Below are 19,211 nucleotides of genomic sequence, written 5' to 3' on the forward strand. Positions count from 1 at the left end.
AAGTTTATATCAAACTCACCCCTGGGGGGTGGTGAGTTGATGGTTTTGGATTTTTCAAAATTTCTCGGCTAAAGAGCTAGGGGTGAGTTGATAAAATGCCAGTGTTTAAAAAAAGGATGTGAGAACACATCCTAAAAGAAACCATCAGAAAAATGGTAGTAGTTTGGCAGCAGACCTCACATTCATGAAAACGCAATCATGTCAAACACAGCGCTATCAAAATGGCTTGATTTTAGCAGCATCATTTTTTTCGCTTTATGATACTTAGTTTTACTTAGAACATTCTGAACTTGGCTAGTCATGTGTCCTCAAGCCAACGGTATCAAAACTGGCAATATATTTTGGAATTACAAGTGTATTTTCTTGTAATTAAAACACATTGTCAGTTGCGGGTCAAGGTTGATATGCCTCTGACAGAGATAATGGATTGAAATGAAAGAATACATATACTTCTGAGCTTTTGTTGACTGGTAGTCAACAAAATATTTATGAAGTGAAGTGAAGCGAATCTAATTCGGACCGTATTCTATAAGGTGAAATAAGCGACATAAAACAGAATTCGGCATCAAAAGCCAAAATTAACCCTCGCACTTATAGGCGGGCGAACGGACCACCTCGGCTTTTCGCACATAACTCGCGCAAAAAGCGGCCGATCACGACGAAACTTTCAGTACCTCTCGAGTTTATCAATTTTATACATGTTCTAAAGATTTCATGACCCTGACTCAAATGGTTTTTGACTTGTGACCTGATTCTCGAGACCATGCTTGGCCGGAATCGCGATTTGGCGTAGTCGGCTCACATTATCCGCGCATTTCCAGTCTTTTTGTGATTGTAACGTCCAAACATGTAAATGATGTTGGTCCCACGCAGTATTGTGGGTGTCAACTGTCAAGGTCACCTGAAGGTCAGGTCAGGTCATTGACCTTTGGTGACCTCGGTTCACTTTTGGAGTTTTACATGTTTCTAGGGTAGTTTTTTCGCGCCGATTTCGAATTTAACATGCATTTGATCATTTATGAAGTAGTTTTAGTGCCTTCGTAACATGTTACGACACCGTCAGTGGTAGCTGACACTTGACACTCCCTATGGATAGCCGGCAGGACACCTACTGGTTGACCTGACCTGACCTGGCCTAAATGTACGAAGACATCTGTGATCAAAACTAACATGACATTCGTGATCAGCAACAGCCAAAAAATAATAAACTCGCTTTACGAACTTCAAATAACCCCCTATTTTCCCGACTTCTGGGTAATTGACCTGGCCTGGAAGGTTAACCAATGACCTAGGACCTTAAAGTTGGTTATCATCGGCTTCTTCGCGTCTCGGGCAACACGGTCATTTTTTCCGCGAAGCTCTAGCTCCACCAGGGGCCAAACGACGATGGGATTCCAACGGACCCCCCTCCCCCCCCCTATACGTTAAACGCTGGCAAAACACGAATACGGGCGAGGGCTAAACACCAGTCAATTTCTTTATATTGTTTGTTCCATTTAATTTTGTCACTCATTCTCGGTTGGCAACTGCCAAGCAGGAAAACTAATCAGTTTCACGAGATCAGAATGCCCGCGCTGTTAGCCATACAGAAATGACAGTTCTGTCATTTTCGAAACCACGAATAATTATAACAGTTTTTTAATCTGTATGCAATATAGGTGTTCTATAGTGTTCCTTTGTAGCTTGTAGGGAGCCATCTTGAGACTTGACAGGGAGTTGTGCTGTGCCTTTTGCATGTTAGGTATGTCCACAGAAAAAAAAAACTTTGGGGTTACTGATGTTAGTTGTCGGACCTTCGTCCCCGTCTTGAGTTGAGATGTTAGTTTCACAGCGTTTCGGCCAGTTACTCTCCGGCCGTCGTCACTCGTCAGGTGTTCTTTGACCCTCAGAAGGACCTGGATGTTGGTGGCGTTGCGCCGTACGCGTCAAACAGTTCGAAAGCTCATGTAGTCAGCGGGAATCGAACTCGGGTTTCCCCGGTGATGGTCCACGGTTGTAACCACTCCACTATCGAGGCAGATTTGACTACGGCCGGAGAAGTTACTGGCTGAAACGTTGTGAAACTAACATCTCAACTCAAGACGGGGACGAAAGTCCGACAACTAACATCAGTGATACTAACAGGCCTCGTCTCAAGCATTCAGAAAAAAAAAAAACTAAAGCTTTTGGGGGTTGATGGAATGATGTGGGGAAAGAAAAGGAGAAGAGTTGGTGTAATTGACTTTGTCTTACCTGCAGACCCATATTTCATGCTAATATGCATGCCTACCAGCCTGGTATCAGCTTTTATCATGTATATCAACTCACCACCTGATGGCATATCAACTCACCACCTGTCACTTTTCTTAAAATTATAAAAAAGCGTTGTTATAGGTGAAACCCAAAACTACCTGGGATCAACAGTAAATTGATGGTAGTTTCTTTCCCAGTGCATGTTGTTTCATGAATATCCACCGTCTTTGCTGTAGGGTGGGGGCTTTTCCTTAGTTTCAAAATCAGAAGAAAAAAAGGACTTTGATAAAAGTAATGTGTTAAGAAGGCACTGCACCACATGCATGCCTTTCTCAGCTATATGCATCACTTATTGGTTGCTTCACTTCACAGAAAAATAAAACTGAAAATTGGTTTACAAATGGATGAGCAGCACACATTTTAACATTTTTCGAGCAATTTATATCAACTCACCACCCCATATCAACTCACCCCGGTTTACGGTACTCAAATATAGTTACCTAACCAGAGTTTTGTAATTTTGGTAATTTACATTCTGATTCAATTAAGGATTCAGTGGATGAAAATATGGATGTCAAATACACGGGCACCCAGCTACCCCATCCTGCAGCGATACAGCAGCAGTCCACGGAGCGTGGCGACAGCAGTTCTCACCGGTTCACAATGGGGTCCGTGTGGAGTCCAACGATCAGAAAGTCGCCCTCGGCAGCCGCCTTCTCCAGAAAGTCCAGGTGACCGACGTGGAACAGGTCAAACGCGCCGGCCACGTACACCACACGGTCACCGGGCTGAGGTCACAGGTCAGATATGGGTCAGATGCGGGTCAGATTAGGGTCATATAGAGGTGGGATACAGGTACGAAAAAGCTCACATGCTATTAAAAGAGTAGGTACAATATACAAACAGACAAACAGATTTCCTCTCCAACTCTCACCGCATTTTAGCCTCCTCTCTTTCCGGCCTGTTCTTTCTCCCCGCCTCTCTCCCTCTCTCTCTCTCTCTCTCTCTCTCTCTCTCTCTTTCTCTTTCTCTTTCTCTTTCTCTTTCTCTTTCTCTTTCTCTTTCTCTTTCTCTCTCTCTCTCTCTCTCTCTCTCTCTCTCTCTCTCTCTCTCTCTCTCTCTCTCTCTATCTCTCTCTCTCTCTCTCTCTCTCTCTCTCTCTCTCTCTCTCTCTCCCTCCCACCTTGGGCGCCCGTCCGGATGAGAACTGGATCAGCTGCCGCGTGGTGGGCAGGAACTGAGTGACGCCCGTCCACGGACTGTGTGCCGTGGCGCCGTGCTCCAGGGACGGCTCCGGCGGCAGGTCAACAGAGTACTCGTCCTTACCAGTCTGTGTAATAAAGGTCAGGTCAGGTCAGGTCAGGTCAACAGAGTACTCGTCCTTGCCAGTCTGTGTAATAAAGGTCAGGTCAGGTCAGGTCAGGTCAACAGAGTACTCGTCCTTGCCAGTCTGTGTAATAAAGGTCAGGTCAGGTCAGGTCAGGTCAACAGAGTACTCGTCCTTGCCAGTCTGTGTAATAAAGGTCAGGTCAGGTCAGGTCAACAGAGTACTCGTCCTTGCCAGTCTGTGTAATAAAGGTCAGGTCAGGTCAGGTCAACAGAGTAGGTACTCGTTCTTGTCAGTCTGTGTAACAAAGGTCAGGTCAGGTCAGGTCAACAGAGTACTCGTCCTTACCAGTCTGTGTAACACAGGTCAGGTCAGGTCAGGTCAGGTCAACAGAGTACTCGTCCCTCGCAGTCTATATAACATAAGTCAGGTCCATAGATGTCTCGTCCTTGCCCGTCTGTATGTAAAGGTCAGGTCAGGTCAGATCCGATATGATTCACCGAGTAAGTGTACTTAGGTCAGTCACATTTTCATCACAAATTTAGAACAAAAAGCTATATTCGCTAAATATATCAGGTTCACGTGCCATATTCCTCAAGTAAATATGGTCGCTGACCACTGCAAAAGCCTACCCTCCGGACTGGCCCCGTGACCTGACCTTGAAGTGGGTCCGGGTCATGAGCAGCATCCGCCCGACCAGGTCGGTGGTGGAGACACCCCGCGTGCGCTGACACTCCCTGAAACGGGCGGGGACGAGTTATTGGAGCGGGGGGGGGGGACCTCGTGTACGCTGACACTCCCTGAAACGGGCGGGGACCGAGGGAGTTAATGGAGCGAGGGGGCCGAAACACACATCCCCTGAAACAAACAGCGGCGCCGACGGAATCAACAGGAAAAGGGGTCTGGTAGAGACTAGAGATCTGATGGATTGCCATTGCTTACGTTTCATGTTGACATACGCCGAACGTAAACAGAGACAACGTCCAAACCATTCGCCTTCCTACTTATTTATTCCTACTGATTCAAACCATGTGGAGTAGAGGCTTTACTTATTTCATAACTCAAACAAGTTCTCGAACCGCGTGCGAGTGTATTGTGGAGCTATTTCGACATGTTGTTGTAGCTCTAAAATGGACGAGATGTTTTATTACAATAACTAGGTATACACGATTATCAGTTTCCAATGCCGTGATCGATGGACGACGCTCGCCATGTTAGTGGAATGTTTTGTACTATACGTTAACATGATATTTAACGTTGGGCGAAACTGACTGACAACTGGATCATCAATGAATATAGTACCAACTGCAAACAATATTCTCCGTAAGACACAGACGAAAAGCAAAACGGATGCGTGCTTTACATATTTATATGAAATATCATCCCGCGAAAGGCAGGGAGGGAAGAGGACAGGAGCCGTGCCAGCTCCCGCGACATCAGCCATAAATTAAAAATATGAAGCACATTTCTACGCGGAAAATGTTTGATGGTTTCTTGCAATGCTGTGCATGACCGCTACCTATAATAAAAACTCCAAAATCGCTCCTTCATACCCTCTGCCCCGTCACGCTTGAAGCGTAGTTCGAGAGACCCGTCCCCGCTGAGGCCCTGCAATTTGCACTGACAGCTCCAAATCCGTCACTATCAGCACAAACCTTTGTCCTCAAGACGCCATCACTGCTGTGTGCTCAGTGCTTACCGCGACACGTGCCACCCGCCCCCCCCCCCCCCCCCTGTGGAGGCCCCGAGTATCGGTCTTTGGACCGGAATCACGCCACCGAAAACCGTCCCCCGCCCCCTCCAAGCCCTGAGCAGTGGGACACATCGAGTGGTACTGACTTTTTGACCTGCAACTGCCCCCAGCCCCGCTCTTCAATGCTCCAAGGACAGTCGAGTGGCTTTTAGCCTTCGGATCAGCAACCCTCGGACCTTCCCCCCCCTTCCCCCGCTCTTCAGCGCCCCAAGGACAGTCAAGAGGCACAGGATTGAGGATTACGGACCGACAACCTCTAAACTCCCCCTCCCCGATCCTCAAAGCTTCAAGTGGTACACGCTTTCGGGCCTACAAATCCCCTCCCCTATCCGCCCCCCGGGGGGGGGGGGCAGTTGAGAGGCACTGACTTTCGGACCTGCAACGCCCCCTCCCCTCCCCAGTCGAGGCACCCGCGTCGTGCTGTCTGTGCTTGGGGAAATGTTGGGGGAATGACCCGGCCGATGCTCTAATTGTTTAGACCGGACAGTCAGCTGACCGAGATGGTGACCTTGAGCGCGTGACGTCATGTCACGTGGGTAGATATTCAAACAATGTTTATCGACGGTGGTTTATACTATTGAATTGGAAAATCGGTCAACGATGTTTCCCGTTAGTGATTCTACTGTACGTGCTTTGCAACGTGCGCTGGCAGATACAAAATATTTTGCAACAGATACAAAAATCAGTATCTGTGTTATATAAAGATAAGTCTTCCCATAAAAAGATAAGCCAAACCAAAAAAAAAATCTTAATAACTTCTTATGGTACTAAGCTGCATAAACCGAAGAACGTTGAGTGAAACACTGCATACATATGCATGTCGATATCGATGGCTTTTGAACTAAGTGGGGAGCTCAGTGCATTTTTAATGGGAATTGATACAGTGCTATGCGCCAAAGCTGCAAGCACTACTGGCGCACTCAACGTACATATAACCAGGGCTGCGGAGTCGGAGTCGGAGTCGGTCGGAGTCGACAGTTGTGACCGCAGTCGGAGTCGGAGTCGGAGTCGATTTTAGAAACCCGAGCCGGAGTCGGAGTCGGAGTCACCGAAAATCTGTCGACTCCGCGGCCCTGCTAGGTCTGCGGAGTCGGAGTCGGGAGTTGGAGTCGGTAGGAGTCGACAATTCTGCCCGGAGTCGGAGTCGGAGTCGGAGCTGGTTTTTGAAAGCCGGAGTCGGAGTCGGAGTCGGAGTCGCCGAAAATCCATCGACTCCGCAGCCCTGCATATAACCAGTACGTAGCTAGTTCATTGTATGGCAAGGCAAGCCCAGGTCATCGAGTTTTTTATCCTAAACACTGCTCTTGCTTAGAAGTGGATTTGAAATTGTAGATGGTCTGATTATAAAACGCACTTCAAATAACACGTCTACATAAAATCGGTCACAAAAGGCGAAAAGAGCACTTCACCTCGCAAAGGAACCGAACCCAGATAGCTGTCTTACAGCGAGTAGCCGTCACTCACTTGTATCGGTTGGCCGCCTTGACGATATGGTAGGTATCGACTCCCTCGGCCGTCATCGTAATGTCATCTGTCGGACAATTAAAGGGGGGGGGGGGTCAATACGCCAGGGTGCAAGCAGTCACTAAACTTACGTACCAAGTGGTGCATACAGGATTTGGCGGGACTGGCTGAGGCTCAGATACAGTAAAATGGAAAATGATTTGTAAACAGTTATAAATACCCAAATTTTTAACACATTGTCCACATGATAAATATCCACATTTCCAGAAATAAGTGTAATTGCTAATATATCTAAACATTTGTGAATGCCTGTAATTGTCATCAATGTACAATATACATGTTATCAATGCGCCCATGTATAAGAGCGCAAAATACAGCTGGGTGCACGCATTTATTTGGCTATTTCAGCTCAGGATATCAACTAGTGATGTCAATTACGGAAAATCGGAATACCGATACCAAACCAAACACCAACCAAAACCATGGGAAAATACCGAAACCAAACCAACTTCGGAAACTGAGGGAAATATCAACTTTTTACCGATTTCTTAGCCACATATATTAGTGAGGGCTTATGATACCAACAAAATACTAAACACATTACGATTGAAATACCAAATACCAAGTTGGTATCGGTTTGGTATCGGTATACCAAAAAAGTTGGTATCCGATTGACATATCTAATATCAACAGACAATGAACATCAGCTGCCACAATGTTCGTTCCATATCAATATTCAAAATGTGTCGAACCGCGGCTGTAAAGCGGATGTGATTTGATACCGATGATTCAGCCCAGTGATATCTGCACAGCAATGCACCACTACCGACGCCCCTAATACTCCGATAGTAGACCAACAATGATCCCAGACTGACAGGCAGTCACCGACAGTGACGGATTACATCGCAGATATAGATAAACTGAGCTAGCATCGACAGTGAGCCTCACCAGATTCAGTCGGGGATGTTCATTTATTTATTGAGCACAGTTCAAATGAAGGCTGCGCGAGCGCACTCACGGCTAAATTCCTCCTATGAGATGCTCTTCAGACATTATCTACCGTTGAGTTGGCGGCCATTTAGGATTATTCCGAATAGCCAAACAAACTCAAAACCGCTTTCGTTTTAAAACAGCGACCAAGGCTTTGACGAGCATTTCATAGCATGACAAAATGGTTGACTACTTTTTCATAGGTACGAGCGAAACGGGCAACAAATACATAATGCAATACGTAAAGTTCTGAAGTCTTCCCATCGCTGTAAGTATAAAAATGTCAACAAAAACAGAACAAAATGCAACTCTGTGTAGCATGTCTGTGAATGGGGAAAACAGAAAAGGCTCGTTCAAAAACCCTATCAATCACCCAATCAACATCTTACGCAAATTTCCTCCAGAGAGGAAAAGTTACGCTTGTCAAAATTTCAGAACGCGCTCAACGTCCACAATGCATCCATACAAACGTGCCCTAGTTCACAGCCTACCTCCAGGTTTAACCACACAAACGTGCCCTAGTTCACAGCCTACCTCCAGGTTTAGCCATACAAACGTGCCCTAGATCACAGCCCACCTCCAGATTTATCCACACAAACGTGCCCTAGTTGGTGCCCTACCTCCGTGTACGCAGAAGTCACACCCGTACTTGTCCAGTGTCTCCAGTGTTGTAACATAAGGAGCGGCTTCCACTACCTCGTCGACCCATTTGATGGCGCGCACCATTTTGTACCTGGTGACACGGTCGGGGGTGGGTCAGGACGTGGTTAGGGAGAAATACCGTCACATATTTCTACCTAACGGTATTTCATAATGTTGTGACGGTATTTCATGCCACCCCCGGGGGCGAGGGGCGTGAAATACCGTCACATCATCTCATAGTTACAAACACCATGGCGATATCAGAATAAAACACCGTTACGGCACATCAATAGTTATACATGTGATGCAATGCGCAATCCGTTTCACCATGTAAGGTTACCGGAGACGTGCATCATTTGACGGCCTACATTCCACTTGAAGTTATGTTTTATGGATCTCAAAATAAACCCGCCCATAAAAATACCGCGACTTGGAACAGAGTTTACTTATTTACAGGTATGCACAAATCTAAAAAAAAACATCAACTATGTTTCGTTTTTGCCCACCACAATCATACCCCATCGTGAAGAGAGCCAGCACTCAGGCATCCTGAGAGGCACTCAGGACTAGCCCCCTACAACCCTTATCACTCACCCCTCCCTCACGTGCGCCCCCACTCCCATCTGTCGGTGTACCAGTGTACCACTGACCGTTCCTCCTCGGTGAAAACGGGCGGCCCCTTGTGCTCGGTGACCTCGGCGTCACTGTGCACCCCCACCATCAGGTAGTCGCCCATGGCTTTGGCCTGACGTAACGAGTTGGCGTGACCAAAGTGCACCATGTCGTAGCTGTGGAAGAATAGCTTGTTCACATCCATAGGTTGCAAGGGGATCGCAATTTATGAGACATAACTGATATAAGTATTTATTAATACGATTTATGAGAGTGAAAACGTATGCGTCAGCACAGGCTCTCGCGTACGATTTTCTGATTGCCGGAAAAGTATACTCCTACCATAGAAAAGTTGCTGATTTAGGGCGTGTACGCAGTCTCCTCAGGCGAGAAGCCTTTTGCGTCGTCCGGCCAATCCCGTTCGATAACCGCAACCGAGCCCCCGGCGCCGACCTCGAACGGTCCGACAACGCCGGACATTGACCGGACAACGTAGGAACTTCGTCGCCGGTCACGTAGCTCAGTCGGTAGAGCGTTGGACTCCGCGTGGTGAGAGCAAGCGTCCCCGGTTACAACAGTCCGGGTTCGAAGCGCGACGGGCGCTTGACATTTATGGGCCTCCTGACAGGTATGGTTGCGGTTTGTGGCAGGCCGTAGCCAGATGAAGTACGTCAGTGAGGGGACCGGCCGTGCGTGGCTTTGTGCGCACGTTAAACTTTGGACTTTAAATTCTGCCATAGAACTGGAATTGCGCGATCGGAGGATAGAGGGCAGGGTCACCGCAACAAGCTTCGCTTAGCGGTGGCTCTGTCCCTGTGAATCCTTCCTATCAAAAGGTTCGGACTAACCTTTTTTTTAATCTCGGAGACTCCGAACCCAGGGCTAGTCTACACTGGCTAAAACCGCAGAGATAGCGAGCCGCGAACTAAAACCTCCAAGACAGCCGACCACCATGGTTGGTTCTCCTGAAAGCCGCTAACTAACGCCCCAGCGTCCGTCGAGCTGGAACCAGAGACCGGCTTACTGGGACCGGTGGGCTGGGACAGGGCATGGTGGGCTGGGACAGGGGATGGTGGGCTGTGGGCTGGGACAGAGGACAGTGGGCTGGGACAGGGTACCGTGGGTTGGGACAGGGTACGGTGGGTTGGGACAGGGTACGGTGGGCTGGGACAGGGGACGGTGGGCTGGGACAGGGGACGGTGGGCTGGGACAGGGGACGGTGGGCTGGGACAGGGGTCTGTGGTCTGGGACGGTAGGCTGTGGGCTGGGACAGGGGTCTGTGGGCTGGGAAAGGGGACGGTGGGCTGGGACAGGGGACGGTGGGCGGGGACAGTGGGCTGGGCTGGGACAGGGGACGGTGGGCTGGGACAGGGGACAGTGGGCTGGGACAGGGGACGGTGGGCTGGGACAGGGGACAGTGGGCGGGGACAGGGGACGGTGGGCGGGGACAGGGGATGGTGGGCTGGGACAGGGGACGGTGGGCTGGGACAGGGGACGGTGGGCTGGGACAGGGGTCGGTGGGCTGGGACAGGGGACGGTGGGCTGGGACAGGGGACGGTGGGCTGGGACAGGGGACAGTGGGCTGGGACAGGGGTCTGTGGGCTGGGACAGGGGACGGTGGGCTGGGACAGGGGAGGGTGGGCTGGGACAGGGGACGGTGGGCGGGGACGGTGGGCGGTGGGCGGGGACAGTGGGCTGTGGGCTGGGACAGGGGATGGTGGGCTGGGACAGGGGATGGTGGGCTGGGACGGGTCTGTGGGCTGGGACAGGGGACGATGGGCTGTGGGCTGGGACAGGGGACGGTGGGCTGGGACAGGGGACAGTGGGCTGGGACAGGGGATGGTGGGCTGTGGGCTGGGACAGGGGATGGTGGGCTGGGACGGGTCTGTGGGCTGGGACAGGGGACGGTGGGCTGGGACAGGGGAGGGTGGGCTGGGACAGGGGACGGTGGGCGGGGACAGTGGGCTGGGACAGGGGACGGTGGGCTGTGGGCTGGGACAGGGGACGGTGGGCTGGGACAGGGGTCTGTGGGCTGGGACGGTGGGCGTGGGCTGGGACAAAGGACGGCCGTCACACGAGGGAAGTAATCAGCGGTTCAGACCATCAATCAAAGGCCAGTGGGGATATTGTGCAGCAAGATGGCGCCAGTTAAAAAAAAACTGAACAAGCAATTTACCTACTGGGATTGAATGCCCTTGGTGACATTCACCAATCACCGGGGTAACCACAGGAGTGAATCACCAATGTTACAGAAAAATCAGTTACCAAAAGATGAATACACTGTCATCACCTCCTCCATAGTTGTAGCCGCCGAGCCGCTGTTCGCTGTAACGGACATTATTTTCGATTCGTTGGGTGAGATGCCTTTGGTGAAATGCGAAACTTCAGCTAATGATTTATTCAAATCTTAGTTCATCTCTATGTCATGTCATGTCATGTCGTTAAAGCTTTATGCATCTTACGGCTCAGTGCTAAATCAATTAGTATACACAAACCTACGCATCGTAATACAGCAATCGAAAACCCACCAATTTTAGCCTTTTTCGATGACCTGGAAATTTAAATTAAATCTCGCGGGCATCGCACGCGAATATAACTAACGGCGCCGCCACATGACAGACTATTTACAAGTATGTACAATACCGTATCGGAATAACGTGATGAGGCGGCAACACTCCCCACCTTGACCCGATCAGGGCTCAACACTCACTACACAACTGCACATGCCATTAAAGCTGACCACTGTACAGCATACACTTAAGTGACCTTTGTGGCATCAACTTTCTAACGCGCCATGCAAATGAGCGCCTGCCACATTTGAGCCCTATTTGGTTCAATAACAGGTCCCAAATACTACCGCGCTAAACAAGCACTATTCAACTGTTAGAACGTCAGCATGACAAGCACCAACACAAGGTTCATCACCGATCCATCAATTGTCTCAACTATTTCTGGTCACCATCAGTGCGGCATGGTGCTCTGACGAGTAGCACCTTACAGAGATGCTATATCTTTGTGTTCTCACTATTCTGTCTCCAAGATGAGAACGAGCTTCGATATCGGCCTCTTCAGAACTGACGTCTCGGTCTGTACCATTGCAGATCGGACGAAGCCTTTCCGGTCCGGGAAAGTCTCTTTGATTCGGCCCAGAGGCCACCTGGAGCGTGGTGTGCTCGTATCCATGACAAGCACTACGTCATTAACTGCTAGATTTCGTTCCACCTTGTTCCACTTGTGTCTCAGTTGTAATAGCGGCAAATACTCCCGAATCCATCGTTTCCAGAAGATATCGGCCAAATACTGCATTTGTCTCCATCTTCTGCATTTGTGATGATGCACCAGGTGGGTTGAATATCCACGTGATGCCCTCCTTCAGGAGAAATTCGTGGACTTTCTTCTCTTGAAGTCTCTTCAACTCTTCGCGCAATTCTTTCTCGGCCGCCACAAAGTTGGTACCGTTGTCCGACCGTATAAACGTAGCCTGACCTCTCCGAGCCTGGACACGCCGCAATGCGTTGATGAATGAACTGGTGTCGAGGCTCTCGCATAGCTCTATGTGTACAGCTCTACTGGAAAGACAGCTGAATAAAACAGCATATCTCTTGAGCTGTTTTCTACCGATTTTCACATAAAATGGACCAAAGAAGTCCGTTCCAACTTGGCTGAACGCACCCATGTGCGCTGTCGTTCTTTCAGAGGTAAGGGAATCTCGTAATGTCCATCGATATAGCGTGTTCCCGCTTCGACCGTTTTCAACCACACTCTGTCCTCCACTGACAGTCCCACGTCGGTGGAGCTGCCGTTGTCTTCGAATTCCTTATTATATAGCGAGACGAACTTCTCATGAATATCAGAATCACCTCTGAGTACACTGACTCTGTTTACTCTTGCCGCTCCATGATCTCTGGTGGATCGGAGTTCTCGGGGTCCATACACAGCCCAGCCCAGCTCTGAACGGAACGCAAATGGCTCGCCTTCACCGCCTCTCCTGACCTCAAGTGGACACAAAGCCTCGGGACAGTTTCCGCCAATCATGAGGCCGATCTCAGCGTCTACTTGTGTCAGAGGAATTCCCTCGAGATGCATCCATTTACCGATGTCGGCTGGGGTTGCGATGTCCTCGTGTTTAACTGGTATCCTTTCAAGTGTGTAGGTGGGTGGCAGCTGAACAGCAGTTGAAGAATGAAGGCCTGTAATAGATAAGCCCTCGACTACTTGACATTGTACGGACTGATTTTCAGAAGCAGCAGTCATCATCGTCAGCCTTGTCGCTTTTCCCTTGACGTTCAGCCTTTTAAGCAGAAGATCCGTGCAGAATGTTGCACTTGACCCGAGGTCCAGAAACGCATGAGTGACGACCGATCGTGAGCCGTCAGGTGATCGAACTAACACGGGTATCACTGCCATCATTGTGGACGAGTCTCCGCGAGCACCGGCCGCCACTTCTGCGCCGTCTATTTCCAATCGTCCGTTTCTTACGACGGCTGCCGGCCCTGCACTGCTACCACTGCTTTGCTTGCTTGTAGCAGAAAATTCGGAAGGAGATGCCTGCTTGTCGTTGTGCAGCGGAGTCGGATGGCGACCCTTGCAGATCTTGCAGGACAGCCTTTTTGTGCACACACTGATCTGATGCCGCTGCCGAAGGCACCCGAAGCAAAGTCTTTGTTCAACGATGAACGTTCTTCTCTTTTCATAGGGCTCATGATTCAGCCTCTCACAGGAATCCGTTGAATGCTGCTCGGCACAGTACAGGCACGTCATCACCCGAGGAGATGCGTCCTTATTGACACCTGTTGCAGACACGATATGAGGCTTCTTACCGCTTCCATCTGGCTTGGTCAGCTTCCCGAAGGTGGGATCTGTGATTTTTCTCACTTCTCTGTCAACGAAAACTACGATGTCTTCAAATGTCACCTTTCTGTTTGCTTCTTCCTTTATTTGTATCACTCTGTTGCGCCAGCTGTCCTGGCAGTGATAGGGAAGCTTTTCCACTATCTTGCGCATCGTTCTTGGATGGTCAGTCTCTCTCGACCCTGGAGGTATATCTTTCATCACGTTGAGACACGACGTGAGCGCGATGGAGAACTTGTCCAGGCTGTCCACATCACCCGGCTTGATAGAATTCCAATCAGTCAGCATGTCGACAAATGCTGAAGACACCGAATCAGGGTCTCCATATCGCCTGTTGAGCAGGCGCCTGGCCTCCAGATAACCCGACCCATCTGACATATGCGCGCATCCACGTACGATATCAAGAGGCTTCCCGCGCAAATAGGTCTGAAGATAATAAAGCCTCTCGTCGGGATCATCAGTTTTACTGGCGACTCTGGAGTCGAAAGCTCTAACAAAACTGCGATACTTCGTTACATCGCCGTCGAAGACCGGTATCTCCAGCTTAGGCAACTGGCCCTTCTGAAGCTGAGTGAGCAGCACCCTTGAGTAGTCTGCCTGCTGTGACTGCTGAGGCTCTGTATGACCCCTCTGCTCTGTCGCTGCTCCTGCTGCCTCCGTGTCGTCTATGCTCCTAGCCTCGTGCGTGGTGGGCTCCCGCGATCTCCCAGACGGTCCATCAGAACAGCGACGCTCTTGGGTAGGGTTCCTGAGCCCTGTTTCTGGCTCAGCATTCCCAGAAGTCAGAGACTGAGAGGACGGCTGGTTTTGTCGGTCGGAGAAGGATGTGACTGGTCGTGCCGTGGCCGCCATGCCCTCTGGCTGATCAGCTTCCGCCAGGATCTTCTCTCTTGCCTCCGATTCTGCAAGCTCGGTTCTTATCATTAGTTCCTCTCTACGAAGCCGAAGATTCAGCTCCTCCAATTCGATTTTACGTTTCTCCTGCAGAAACGAGGCTCGTGCCAGCAATGCAGCTCTTTTTGTCGCTTCAATAGCTCGCAGTGAGCGCACTGAGGCGGCAGAGGCGGAAGTGTGACAAGAGACAACTGACTCGCCACACACGGATTGGTCATTCAACGCCGCCTCAGTTATGGAGTCGTTATCTTGTCCGTTGTTGTAATCGGCGTCTTCTCGGTTCCTGCTAGAACCATCGTCCTTTTCATATCTCATAAGCTCTTGCAAACGTCGAACTAGAACGGCCTTCGTGCCCTTAATATTTGCGTGTCTCTCCCTCAGTCGCTCTTTCAACTCACTCACGGTAAGTCTGTCAAGCTTGTCCATTTTGTGACTTCCGCCAGTTGCGTCCGATTAACCAATCAAATGCAGCACAGTGGACCGATTGATCTGCTGTGATGCGTTGAATGCGATCGTCTCTCACGTCAGGTCAGGACGAGACGAGACGTCAGCCATGAAGCGCGTATGAACTCGCCTTCAGACGTTTTCAATTGGTGCAGTCAATCTGTCACGCAAGTCCACTAAAGCCGTCGTTTCCTTGGAAATACAAGAGCTTTTCACATTTTGCAATCATTCTTAGGCCTCATCTCGCAAGCTATTGCAGTCTTGCCAACTTAATCTCGCTTACATCCAAATATGTCATTGTTCTTGCATAGTTCTATGCTTTACCTTCTCGTTTGGCTTTAACTTCGCACAAAGCTTTATCTTAAAGCCTTTACTTGAATGCACTGGCTTTAACTAAATGCTTTAGCTTGAATGCATCAGCTTAAACTTAACTGTGAAAAGTTTTAAATGCAAAGCCTTTAAACTAAATGCAAGCTTCGACCTCGAACAAAGCCTTAACTTTAAGCCTTTACTTTAATCCATCAGCTTTAAGTTAAGTTAAATGCTAAAGCTTTAACTGTAGCCGCCGAGCCGCTGTTCGCTGTAACGGACATTATTTTCGATTCGTTGGGTGAGATGCCTTTGGTGAAATGCGAAACTTCAGCTAATGATTTATTCAAATCTTAGTTCATCTCTATGTCATGTCATGTCATGTCATGTCATGTCGTTAAAGCTTTATGCATCTTACGGCTCAGTGCTAAATCAATTAGTATACACAAACCTACGCATCGTAATACAGCAATCGAAAACCCACCAATTTTAGCCTTTTTCGATGACCTGGAAATTTAAATTAAATCTCGCGGGCATCGCACGCGAATATAACTAACGGCGCCGCCACATGACAGACTATTTACAAGTATGTACAATACCGTATCGGAATAACGTGATGAGGCGGCAACAATAGTGATATGTTATCAATTAAGATTCTGATTAACTTAGGTCTGTCCCTTCACTTCTGGCTTAAAAAATAGCACAAAATGAACATAAAAGGAAAAACAAATACACAATGATTGATCAACTCTGTGGTGTGGCTTATGACAATTACTGAACAAAAACTTAACACACAACAGTTTGGGAACACCTGCATCCTCCCAACTCCCACAGTCATCAACGAATCACAAGCTGATGGCATGCCGGATATATTCATGCTTGGTTCACAGGTGCTGTTTGGCTACAGTCAGCACACCACTAATTCTTAAATCAATGAGAATTGCACAGATGCTTACCAGCCATCGCACCACACCCGAACTTGCTTCTTCTCAGGTTTTTGTTCTGAGCCAGACATGATTACTGGTTAATACCTGAAAAGAAGGCACCATTATTTAAAAAAAAAACAGCAAAATCAATAACTTGCACCATATCAAACATATACCTAATTGTTCAAAGTTTATGACAGCAAAAAGGGGTTAAAGCCAGGCAGAGCAGTCAGCAGATAAAGATTAAAGTGAATCTAATAAAATGTATACCATGATGATGAGCCCAATCTAAGGTGTGGGGCCTTGCACGTCTAGGTGTTCTAATTTCCAAGTAACTGGAAATTTAGTCTTCAGTTCCTTGTCAAACATTCCCTGCCACACAGTGCGATGAGGGTTGTACCTGCACTGCAGGGAACGTGCGTAGGTACCCAAGATGATTAATGAGCCAGTTCAAGTTACAATACAAATATAGTTAATAATAATATAATCAAAATATGTAATTTAAATATAGAATTTTAGACCCCAAGATCAAGAAAACCATTTACTTTTGACCATAGGGTGCAAAAAGGCGATTTCAATTTCACCAATGGGGATGTTCGGCTTATTTCTTCACCAGGTGGCAGCACTGCCTTCTTTGGACACAGAAACTGTGGCGGCGAATGCGCCACTGTGTTTTGCACTGTGTGGAGTCCGTGCGGCGTCGGTTCGGGGGACTGAATTTCGGTGAATTTGATAGCAATTGATTTGAATTTTGCTCAGATGGGTTGTGAATTTATATTCAGCAAGTGTCACAAACATGGAAAGGCAAGTTTACAAAGGACAGGAGACTTAGAAAGGCTTCAATTGACGTAGCCGAAGAGAGGCGAGAAGCCGAAGATAGACCGACTCCAAACGGTAATTCCATCGATGTAACACGTTTCCCGACATTTTTTATGGCGAGCATAACTAAGAGTATAAAATAGTCTAACTTAACTCATAGCTGGATCTTGTATTGCCCATATGAGGTAATTTACCTGTATGAGTTTATGGGCATATCAATATAGGGAATTGACCTGCACCCTTTGAGAAAGGCATTAAAAGATGATACATGCTGCTGAGAATGATTATATAAATTCAAGATTTATTGCAAGCATTTTAGCAGTGTTCTACTTTGTCTGGTACCAAAGATATTGCAAGCAGCTAAAGGTTATGATGGAAAAAGACAAATTACTATTTTGACACCAGCAACCAGAAGGTGTATGTGATAGAACACTAAGCTACCTACTATTTATGAATTGTTACAAGTATTGATCATCCTACATGGTGTTACAGGTGCCCAGTGCAATAATGTTTCTGGTGCGGAGTTGTCAGGATGGAGTCCGAGGAATCAAGGAAGGCAGAGGACCTGCGTATGAAGGAACCAGCCCTGCGGATGAAGTTCTGAGGTGCATACAGAGGGATCCCACTGAAAGACCAGGTAGGAGTTGGTGAACAGCTTGTGCACTGCAGTATATCATCCAGAAGTAACTGATAGCCTTTCTTGCAAAATGTTTTTTTTAACTCATGTCTCATCACCACCGAAAGCTACTCATTATTGATACAATATCTTCATTTCATCAGGTAAATTATTGTTTACTCTAAGTTTTGATTCACACTGAAGTGAACACTATTTTAGAATATTCACTCAGCTTTTTTAGCAACTAAATACGGGCAAGTTTTTTTGTTGTTTTTTAAAATAAATTTTCACTTTCTAGAATATTTGTATAGGTAACTGCAATAAAAGTGCATTTCAAAATTGCAAATACTTTGTGTAAAGTTCATGGGTCTTGATGAAGTCACTGTATCCAGTTCATCATATCAGATTTCAACTGTGCTTAAACTGCAATGTTTTGCTAATTGCTTCAGTATATAATGTCCTTTTATCCATGCATGCTAAACATGTGTATTGTGTATCTCATTATGACTTGCCAAGATCTTTCCCTGTATTATGCCATTTTTCATTTATTCACAGGTGCAATGCTGCATTGATAAGATCCAGATTCAAGAGCATGGATGCTACCAGATCCTGTGATTTGAAGGTGTGTGTGCTGTGAAGGCTGCTGAAGGCTGTGTTGACTATGTGAAGGCTACTTGACTGAACAGAACATTGTGGATTTGTTAATTAAGTACCTCTTTATTACAAGTTTGTGCCCATTACAAGCCAAGCTTAGTTTACTTAGTTTGTTGCAAGGTTTCCAGGCAGCCTTCACACTTGTGTTGCTGAATATTAAACTTTAACTGAAGACCGACGAGATATTGTCCCTTTCGCATCAGATTGTAATCAGTCAGTCGTGGTGGTAGAAGGTACAGTCTGTCTTAAAGTACCGCGCAAAGTCATGGATCCATCAAGCCTGACCGAGGAAGGGTCTGCTATAATTTGAAAGTCACCGAACCAATTGACCTGGGGAACGGACGAGGATGTCATGTAGAGCCACGCAGAAATCGCCGGTGATTCGTTGCCCATCATTACAGAATGAACGCATGCCGGATGAAGGGTTAAGTCAATAGTCTGTACAAACTATATACAGGGATGTGATTGACTTATCTGACAGTGACGAGCGCTAGAGATCAACTTAAGACCGTAGGTATGCGTTCTTGTCATGGAATGTGTGCTGCAAATCGATTGTTACATGCGTGTGAATATATGTCGGAATGTAAAAAGGTTTTTAATTTCAACTGTGTAAGTTAAAATATGTGATAACATCGTATCTTTCGTACTCCGTAGCTTTTGGTGACCATTCGATCAGCT

General features: G+C 47.7%; 1 protein-coding gene and 1 long non-coding RNA gene across 2 annotated transcripts; one reads left to right on the forward strand and one right to left on the reverse strand.

Moving 5' to 3' along the window:
* Positions 1-2,850: 2,850 nt before the first annotated feature.
* Positions 2,851-16,851, reverse strand: LOC122373790 (ethanolamine-phosphate cytidylyltransferase-like). The gene is made up of 8 exons (XM_043352160.1): positions 16,715-16,851; positions 16,475-16,549; positions 9,059-9,196; positions 8,387-8,499; positions 6,777-6,843; positions 4,218-4,296; positions 3,416-3,562; positions 2,851-3,020 (listed from the first exon to the last, which is right to left on the reverse strand). The coding sequence occupies exons 2-8, from the start codon at positions 16,531-16,533 to the stop codon at positions 2,883-2,885; spliced, it is 741 nt and encodes a 246-aa protein (XP_043208095.1). The 5' UTR covers positions 16,534-16,549; positions 16,715-16,851; the 3' UTR covers positions 2,851-2,882.
* A 258-nt stretch (positions 16,852-17,109) lies between these two features.
* On the forward strand, positions 17,110-18,633 carry LOC122373791. The gene is made up of 3 exons (XR_006255109.1): positions 17,110-17,338; positions 17,756-17,900; positions 18,435-18,633. It is a non-coding gene; the product is annotated as an uncharacterized LOC122373791 (long non-coding RNA).
* The last annotated feature ends 578 nt before the right edge of the window (positions 18,634-19,211 follow it).

This window comes from Amphibalanus amphitrite, unplaced genomic scaffold, assembly GCF_019059575.1.
Source record: "Amphibalanus amphitrite isolate SeventyFive unplaced genomic scaffold, NRLGWU_Aamphi_draft 001552F_arrow, whole genome shotgun sequence".
Lineage (NCBI taxonomy): Eukaryota > Metazoa > Arthropoda > Thecostraca > Balanomorpha > Balanidae > Amphibalanus > Amphibalanus amphitrite.